This window comes from Idiotropiscis lumnitzeri, chromosome 22, assembly GCF_059441095.1.
Source record: "Idiotropiscis lumnitzeri isolate Australia: NSW breed Sydney's pygmy pipehorse chromosome 22, RoL_Ilum_1.0, whole genome shotgun sequence".
In the NCBI taxonomy this organism is placed as follows: Eukaryota; Metazoa; Chordata; class Actinopteri; order Syngnathiformes; family Syngnathidae; genus Idiotropiscis; species Idiotropiscis lumnitzeri.
In genome coordinates this window covers 6547013-6557075 of record NC_142412.1, presented here as the reverse complement: position 1 = coordinate 6557075, position 10063 = coordinate 6547013, and the positions used below count along the sequence as shown (strand labels likewise).

The 10063-nt window shown below is 42.7% G+C and overlaps 1 protein-coding gene across 1 annotated transcript; it reads left to right on the top strand.

The window, feature by feature from the left end:
• Window positions 1-3095: 3095 nt before the first annotated feature.
• Window positions 3096-7818, top strand: LOC148316179 (uncharacterized). Its single transcript, XM_088287029.1, has 4 exons — window positions 3096-3239; window positions 3324-3785; window positions 6475-6585; window positions 7112-7818. Exons 1-4 carry the CDS (start codon window positions 3210-3212, stop codon window positions 7244-7246), a joined length of 738 nt encoding a protein of 245 aa, XP_088143155.1. The 5' UTR covers window positions 3096-3209; the 3' UTR covers window positions 7247-7818.
• Window positions 7819-10063: the final 2245 nt, after the last annotated feature.

The window sequence follows — 10063 nt, the reverse complement described above, 5'->3', positions numbered from 1 at the left end:
GGTGGGATCTCCACTGCTGGCTTCATTATCTCATAAGGGAAATATTGGATGCTCTGTTTATACAGGTATTGGCTTGCTATTTAGTTTGCGTATTTAACAACAGGCATAAATGGTGGCAGTTATGTGCTGACTCCTGGGCTTTAGTCAAGTCCACCTTTATTGAGTCAAGTCCGACTAACAAAGGTTCATGCGTGCAGCCAGGATTCCGTGACGACGATCACACTGCTGTCTCGCACATAGCGGAACCCTTTTTTGTTTGTGACGCGTAACATTGGGCATGCGCATAGGAATCACTGCGCTCGAGGAGAAGGGAGCGAAACAGCTCATCTCGCTGGTAAAAACAATGATTATTCAAATTTAAATGATTGTTTGACTTTTATCATACTTTTACGTGCTTCAATTACACTTAATTTACGTGTTTGCCAATATTTCATGACCCCAAGGGCTAAATAATGTCGACATATGTTGTCGTTCTCATGTGTTCATTTCTATGTATGTTGAAAAAGGTTGCAAAGAGCAGGAATCGAACTCATTCAATGCGGTACCGGAATCATTTTCTTATACCATGGGCCAACGAGCCGTGTTGATTCCGCCCAAAAAAAATAAAATGGCCGGCCGGGCATTGAGACTTTTTCATGCCTCCTGTTCTGATTTTTATGTCGATTGGTCAATGGAGGTCACATGGGCCATGCATGGCGGCCACCACATTAATAATGTGAAAATATATATGAAAATTCCAAAGCAACTTCTGTAAAGGCATCGAGTGTTGCCAAAAAGCACTCCCTCCTTACAATTTGAGTTCCAGCCCAGTTTGAATCAAATAAAAAAAAACTCCAAGAAAAAAATCCTGCCATTCCTAGAATTGTAAGACAAATATGCTAAACACATTTACTTTGCCCATTAATCCCCTTTTGCCATCAACACACCCATAAATTGCTATGTGAATTATCGAAAAGCATAAAGGTCAATTTGTAAATAACTGACCAAAAAAAAAAAAAAAACAAACAACAATCTGGTACACATGTGTCTGCTTCCACTTTGCTAAAGGTGAGCCATGTGCACTTGCAAAGCTAACCTACAGACAGCATTTCCCTGAGGTAATTGGTTATTTTACTCTTTGATTTATTAATATTGCGGAGAAGTAAGCCTGTATCCCACCTGGTGTAAGTTCTCCAGAGTAGCCAGATGTTCCGCAGCGGTGGCCAACGCCTCGTCCAGAGCCCTCTCTCTCTTCTCAAGGTCCGAGGAGGGCATGCTCGCGTCACAGTAAGCCGAAGAGGAGCACCTTCCCCGGGCACGGGCGGTGCGCGGCGGAGGCTGAATTTCGGCGAGGCCGTAAAAATACGGTACTCAGTTTTCCTCCCACATTCCAACAACATGCTTGGTAGGTTAATTGAACATGCCAGATTGCTCCTAAGTGTGATTGTGAGTGTGCCGAGCGGCACGACACGCCTGATGAACCAGCTACGAAAAATCACGAATTTCGTATTGTGACATCCTCATGGCCGAAACAGTCATCCGAGCATATATGAGGGCGACCTTGTTGAGTTGCACGGAGAAAAACATCCAAGGTTTTTTAATGCTGAAAATGCATTTTCAGCTCGCACTGTACACATTTGCTATGTGAGGCATTATGAGGGTGGAGCATTAACGGGGGAAACTCTGATCTTAGATGAGGAAGATGATTTCATCAGCCATCATGATCTGGTTGTCATCCTGCATGCGAGTCAAAGCGGCGCGGACTTCCGCCTCCGTGAAGCGCGCCTGACACTCTTTGTTGACACCGTCCATCAGCGCCTGCATCGTAACCGACTGAGCGTGAGTAGACTGGAACATATATAACGGGCGTCGGACCCCGAGTCATAGGAAGTGTATATATATATATATATTAGGGCTGTCAAAATTAAAGCATTAACTCAGGTGATTAATCCCAAAAATTATAACTCAGTTAAATATTTCATCAATTATTTTCTCGTCCCAGGAAAAACGGACTTTTAGTCCAGTTTTAGTCGCAGGTGCCCTGTCTCGGCGGGGCTCGAGGACCAGCCGCCGCTCTTTGCCTTTGAAGATGGGGTTTATCCACATGCCCATTTTGCGACATTGTGGCACACAAGGGATCACATTAAGAGAGATCATACGAGGTAGGCGCCAGTGCTGTTTTTGTAAATTGAGGTTTGAAAACTTCCCACAGGAAGTCTTGGAGCTGTGATTCAAACTCTGAACCTCATGAATGTGTTAACTTTCCACGCGTCACATGGCTCTTTTGCAACGTCTGAAAAATTGGCTGTGAAAAAGAGAAATACCTTCTACTGCCCCGTAACTCTCATAATATCTATATATATAGTCGTCATAATATCACTTAATTTGAATAAATGTCATGTGTCATGTGTCATTATCCACACCGCTTATCCTGTACAGGGTCGCGGGAGGGTGCTGGAGCCTATCCCAGATTGTCCAATATTTCCCTTATGAGATAATGCCTCTCATAGAAAATGTGTACAGTCCCTCTGGGGCTGCTCCGGTCGCGATAAGGCTCTGCTCCAGCTGCGACGCCTCGCAGGGGAGTGTGTCATCGTCTGCTGTCAAAAAGACAAACTGGCCCTTGAGATTTTGTCTAATCGCTACCCAGTGTTAGCCACTGCCGGGTTACGCTAAAATTGTCATTTTGTGTGACCATTGCATGAGAAATTTAAATTTCTTGTGCTTTTAATAACTCACTTCCTGTTCATATTAGACGTTAAAATATCAAATTTTTCGCCATGCCCGATGAGACTGCCAAGTTTGGTGAGTTTTTGTGCATGTTTCGGGGGTCAAAAATGCGATCGAACAATCGGAAAAATAATAATAATAATAATTTCTACAAAAACAATAGGGACTTCGCAGCGGTCATGTATTTTTTTTTTGTGCGTGTGGGTGGAGGGCGGGATGCTAACAGCAGAGCTTTCATCATTAATAAACATTATTTAAAGCAGATAAGCTGACTAATTTCACTCTCTCTCTCCCCGTATATATATATATATATCTGTTGTGTTTTGTGGATGTGAATGGGCAAAAATTTAATTTTGTAATTTTATTAGATTTTTTATTTATTGCAAATTAATTTTGAGGGACGAAAATGCTAAACTGCTGCAACAAAGAGCGGCTGCCTTTGTGTTCAGGTGGGCGACAGCCACGGGAAGGCCACGGAGGAGAAGAAGGCGCAGGAGGAGATGACAAGGTCGCTGCAGAGACTCCTGCGGGTAGGACGTGCAGCCGGTTTCCATGGCGACCATCTTCACCCTCCACACTTCTTTGTGACCTGACGCCTCTTCCGTGTCATCCAGGAGAGCCGCGAGGAGGCCGAGCGACTGAGGAGTGCCCTGGAGAAGCAGCAGCAGCAGCACGAGGAGGATGCAGGCAAGAGCAACTGTGACAGAGGAGCTGAAGCCAAAAACAAGGGGCAGGAGAGGAGCAGAGAGGCAGGAGGTGAACGACGGAGCCTAGAGGAGAAGGAGACGGAGGGGAAGAGTGACCAAGAAAGTGTGAAGTCAGAGGAGCAGAAGAAGAGCCATGAGGAGGAGGAGTGGCCAGGGTCCAAGACGCCCCAGCCAAAGGATCAGACACTGGAGGAGGTGATTCGGGAAAGGAGGTGCAGTTGGGAGGAGGTCAGGAGCAGAAGGAGCTCCGGGCATGAGCAGGAACAGCTGAAGGAGGAGCCAGACGAGGAATTGAGGAGCAGAGGCAGTCTGAGGAGCTCGCAGGAGGACGAGGAGGTGCAGCTGAGGAAGCAGCACAGGCAAGCACAGGTAAGATGGACGTTTTCACCTTTCATCCTCGTCATCTTTGTCGCCATCTCGCCCTCAGAGCGCCACCTAGAGGGCAAAAATGAGAGTTACAGTGATTGTCATGATCTTGAAATGTTTTTTTTTTCCTTGCCAATTTTAAGAGCGTTCATATCAACCAGGCCCTAATTGAATTCATGACAATTTTTGCCGTCTTCAGTAAAAAATTGATTCATTGCCTCCTTCCAGTACGTACATGCAACACGCGTGTGTACAAAAATGCGTGTTTACACCGACATCCTGGATACCGTGATATGAAAAGGATGCAATGTGCCGCTGCGTGTGTGCCGCTGCGGTTGCAGGTCAAGGAGCATTTGCGCCGCGCTCAGGAGCGAGCCCAGGGCGACCCGACAGCCGCAGGCGGGCGGCGGGGGGCGGAGACTTGGCGCTCAAATGTCCTCTTTTCACATCAGGCGGCTTTAGGGAATGTTTTGTTGGCGTATTTTACTCTATTTGTTATTTTGTAAGTGGTATGTTAATTTTAGACGAGTGAATGAACAAGTGCTGGAAAAGGCAAGGAGGGAAAAGTCGGTTGAGGAACTTGAACTTGAACCTTTCTGTGATTTTGAACTTGAACTTGGAAAGTGTGCACAATGCCTTTTTCTCTTTTTTTTTTTTTATTTATTTTTTTTATTTTTAACGACTGCATGCCAGATAGTTGCATTTGTCCAAAGCAAGCAAACGATGAAAAAAAAAAACATCATCAATGCTAGTAAAGTTAGAGGCTGAAACATTTTGAAACAAGTTAAAAATAATTGCATCGAAATTCAAGATTTTTCATACCTTGAAAAAAAATGAGGCTTTGTTGACTGTCATGTGGTGGACAGCTAGTTTTATTACCAAGTCATATCCATGGTCTGCAGGAGTGCACAACACGATCAGAAAATTTAGTTATCATATTTCATTTTCATTTATTTATTTATTTTTTTATCCTTGCTGACATCAATACACAAACTGCAAAACGGACGAGTAATTGAATCCCAGTAACATGATAAAAATAAAAAAACACTTTGGCTTAAAAGAGACAAATGTGACGCATCAGATATTATTTTGCAAATTTTTAAAAAACTAAATGTAAACAGTGTTAATTAAATAAACAAGTAATATTTTTTTAACAGCGGAAATTAATCGAGGGATAACAATGCGGTGGGTATGTCTGTTGCGTGTGTGTCGGTGCTTGCTTGCCTGCGTGTGTGGGGGTGTGTGTGTGTGTGTGTGTGTGTGTGTGTTCCCACTGAGGGCTTACTTTTCTATTTAATGTTTCGATATTTTGTTGTTTGTTATATCGATGCATTCCAATGAGGTCCAACTCAGGAGCTGTCGCTAAACGATGCTTCATTTTGATTGACACTTGCCAGTCACACGTGCTCGAATGACATCCACAGCAATAAAACAGATGTGAATGGTGCCAATCGTAAAAATTGAGCCAATATTTATAATTATTATCTGTGTACTGGCAGACTTTTGGACAGGGCGCTTGTATTGGATTTAATTAATGAAGTGGAATGGGGCCTCATCGTACTGGATCACCAGTGCAGTTGCTGTGTGGCGCATGCTCTTATGTAAAAGTCGTAAAAGTTGACCTTTGAGGGGGGCCTTCAATAAAATGATTTTTTTTTACAGATATGATATTGTCACATTGGGGCAAAATTCAGGCCTGATTGCTCACAGATGCATTTTGGCAGCTAACAAAAGATTTCCTTGGTTTGATTTAAAACTTGGTGGGTGAACAGGCACTCAAGAGAAGCAACTATTTGTTGAAAGGCAATTAAGTCATTTTTCCACCTCATGTCCTCCTTTTTTCAATTGAAGCGATGCCCAGAAGTTGAGGAAATCTTCCGGAAAGCTCTTTATCATTGTTTATCCATTGACGTGTACGAGGTACATTTTACAGCTGATGACAGTCTACTGCTCTACTTCAGATCATCAATGCATCAAATCAAGGACCAATAGACTGAGAAACAGTTTCTTTCCGAGAGCCATCTCCATACTGAACTCTCACACACACACGAGACCACCCTAACCTCGCAAAACAGCATTGTGATGTGTTTCTATATGCCCTATTCAGTACTGAATTCCATTGCACTGTCTTCTTTATTTATCTAATTTATATATTTGTCTGTATTATTGTTGTATTGCACTGGAGAGGGGAGCCCTCTAATCTCGTTGCACACTTGAGTACAATGACAATAAAGGGATTTCTATTTCTATTTCTATTCTATCATAATACACACACACAATAATTATGGTGATTATCTCATTGGGAATTTCTCCAGTAGCAGGAACATATAAGTATTTACCCAGAGTGCTGACTCCTCTGTTCTCATGCTGGTCTTGGGTTTTTCTCTTTTTGTCCTTGACTTCTGCTCGTATTTTTTCCACAAATGAGATTTTCAAGTCATAACTGGTTGAATTTATTGTGCTCAAGTTCGACCGAGTGATTCAGACTCTCCTTGGAGCATCATTCATTCCCCTGAAGCATTCCCCTTCAGCTCCTTCTAGCTCATTATTTACGGTTATTTAAGCCCTGAATTTTCAACTTCGACAAGAGAGGACCCGCTAAGTCTTTGCCGGCACCGCAACATATTCCACCGGATTCCAGACTGCATTTGCGCACGGTTATAATGATCTTCGCCGTGTGTGTTCCCTCCAGGCAGACGTCCAGGTGGAAACCATGAGGCAGCACTTCCAGGAGGAGTCGCTGGACTACGTGTGCAAGCTGCAGGAGATCCAGGAGAGGAAGAAATTTGAGTGTGTGGAGCCGGTGAGTGACGTGCCCAGCCATTGTGCTTAACACAATTCACTACTCATATGCATTAACGAAAACTGAAATTAAAATTGAAGAAACATTTTTGTTAACGAAATAAACTATTAGCTAGCGTGACCAACCTTTCTTTATTTTAGACGTAAGGGTTGTGATGCTTCTAACTTGTACAGGATTATGCACCTCACTCACTGTACTTCAAAATCTGTGGACTGTTATACAATACCAGTATTTTATTGTTTTGGATATATATTAGTTTTTACTACACAATATTTAATGAGATGTTTTTTTTGGTTTGTTTTCTTGTGCACACAAGAAATACAGAATTGTTTTAAAAAACTAAAACTAATAAAATCTTAACAAATTGAAACATTTTCAGAAAACTAAAACTAACAAACCCGCTCAACTGAAAACAATAGTACAAAATGTAATAACTAACTATAATGAAAATCCCAAATCATTTATAACTCCAATAGTGTGTCACATGATGGTCTCCTTCTCATTTTGATGTCACCCTCTTTTGCAGATGCTGGCCTTCTTTCAGACGGTCTTCACTTTTTATCACCAAGGGTTCGAGCTTGCCAAGGACTTCGACCATTACAAACGCGCACTACAGATCACTCTGAAGAAGGCGAAAGACTCGCCGAAACATGTCAGGTAAAAAATTAACCTAAAACATAATTGTCTGATTTTAATGAATCAGTCAAATATCAATAATAAGAAGACAAAATGAACCTAATACAAATAAATGAATGCTTAATAACTCCCCTGCACATGCTCCTAAAAATCCAAACCTTCACCTGTAAATAAAACGTCCCGGGTTTGAGTTTGAGACCCTGCGAGGAGCTCTTGGAGTGGCTGGGCCTTATGACCGGTTGGTACTCCATCCGGGAGTGTATGAAGAGCAGGCGGAAGTGGCCCTCAAGGTGCCCGTGGAGATGGTTGGACTGGGCAGACTGGGTGAGGTGGCCCTCTTGGTGTGTATGGAGCAGCAGTGCCCCACTGCCAGGCTGTGTAATCTGGTTTTCATGCCGCCCTGGTTCTCCACCGTGGTCTATAAGGTGAGGCGTTTTTAAAATAATATTGCTCAGACCGCTCTGCGTTCAGGTCGCAGTCTCCGCAGGTTGCGAATTGTGCCACTCTTGCAACATGAGAAAGAATACACAGCAAATCGAACTGTGTCAAAAGGTGCGCCCTCTCCTCTCCAAGCTAAAGGGTAGAGTAGATGTGACATTCATGCCCAAGTGTCTATGCATCCATTGCAGGTTTTTATGCCTCGCTTGCAGATCTCAATTGGATTAGTTATATCTCCTTTGGGATAAGTTTCCCGAGTGCGGCTGCTTCAGGTGCGTCAAGTACTTCCGCTCATCGAGTTACGCCTTAGCGTTGATGTCGCCCCGCTTGAGGTTTGGATTTAAAACTTTACAATTGATGTAGAATGTAGAATTGAGCAAAAGCAAAAACCGCATAACTGTTTCCAGAGGGCGCTATTGAGCGAAAGTTGCATTTGGGACCCCTAAAACAGATAGCAGAGAATGGTTTCGATCCACGACCACGCAGTCTAGATGCCTTAACAGGCCACGAGTGGATCACTGATGGATTGGATTTTTCCACAATGGGGAAATTTGAAAGTAATAATATTTCAACCCAAACGTTTCCGATGAATCACAATAAATTGAGAAGATGAGGAACTGGACGTTGCCAAATCACATTTGTCGCAAAAAATGATATATATATATATATATATTTATTATATATATTGTATATTTTTTTTAAGCATTTTTGACACAAGCAAATTGTAACGACAAAATTGACAACATTCTTTTCAATTTGATTTGGATAAGACACCTCGTAACATTAGATAACTTTTATCAATATACACCATTTTATTGCAGGCAGGGAAAAACTAACAAGTATTTTTATCATTGGCCTTTTCTGTCATTGAACATGAGGAAAGCCCATTGTTGGAATTGCAACAGCCCGGCGGCACCGCGGAGACCGACAGCCCGCCGGCTGTGATTATTTTCCCACAGTGGACGTAAGATCGTTTTAAAGTGGCTGATGATATTGTTGTCCAATATCGCTGTGCCTCAGGGCTGCTGTGGCATGCTGCCAATCTCAACAAGGAAAAGGTCCTTCCACCATTTTGTAACCCCAAAGGCCGTTGATTTTAATCTCCGCGGGGGGGTCCACTGCAAAGAAAATGACATCAAAGAAGTCAAAATTGACTGACAAGTGTTTTGGTCATGTTCGTTTGAGGCCTTCTCTCAACCTTTGCCGAGAAAATGGCCGCCCCCTAAGATGGCTAAAAACGGGTGGATTTTGGTAACTGAGCGACTCATGATCTCTTGGTTGAATAATATTGTTAGGGGCTCAAAATGGCCCTCTAGAAGCCTGGGCAGTCATTAATTTGATTGTCCAATATTTCCACGTAAGCATGTAGGACAGGAAGAGGAAGGACGCAGAGAGGGCCAGCATCACCAAATTGTACCTAGAAACGAAGAATACAGTAATACCATCAGTTTGAAAAATTTTGCACACATTTCTAAAATTAGCTTTTCCCACAGAAAATGGTTATAGCTATTTTTAAAAAAATACATTGTTCGCATTATGTATCCTATAGCATGTCATTATAGCCCTCAAAGAGTTATCGTACGTTTATGCAAGATTTCTTTTTATGCCACACAAGAAACAAAATGATTTTCTAAGAAGAAAAAGCAGATAATGATTAATTTGGCCTTATAAAAAACATTTTTAATCAATGTATATTATACATTTACTTTTTGGATTAAACGGCTTCATCTGATTGCCTTAAAATTCTGTCTGTAGCATCTGAAGACCTGGGACAAACACTGGGTATATATATATATATATATATATAAATAATCACAATCAAATTAATGACTGCCCAGGCTTCAGGATGTCTTTTTACACTATATAAAGGTGGAGAAATGTTCGGATTTGAACGAACTCGTCGACGAGTGTGCTGACGTCCTGCAGTTGATGTGCCCTTTTAACCGCCAAAGCCGCTGCTAATTTGAGGAGTAACTGCTAAGTTCTTTTTCCCAGTGTCATTTGATAGGGCCATGATTGAGAGGGACGGCCGGGGGCATTCGTATTGCGCCGCTAGAGGTAAGCTTGTTGCACACACAGACCAGGCGTGCCGCTGGAAGTCATTGTGCTTGCCCGGTCGGGCAAGTTGCATCATTTGATGCGGAAGGCGTACCATAATTTGAAACCATGTCCCCAATTTGGAGCACCTTCCCCGGGCACGGGCGGTTATTGTTTTTGTAGAAAATATTATTACTTTTATTATTATTAATATTATTTTTATTATTATTAGGGCCTGAGCAGCGACCGAAAAAGGACTAATTTCGTATTGTGACGGCGGGATAGTGACTGTGCAGGGCAGAGGTGACTTCGGGGTCCCAGGAGTGCGAAGAAGAGCGTGGGCGAAGAGGAGAGTGGACGAAGAAGT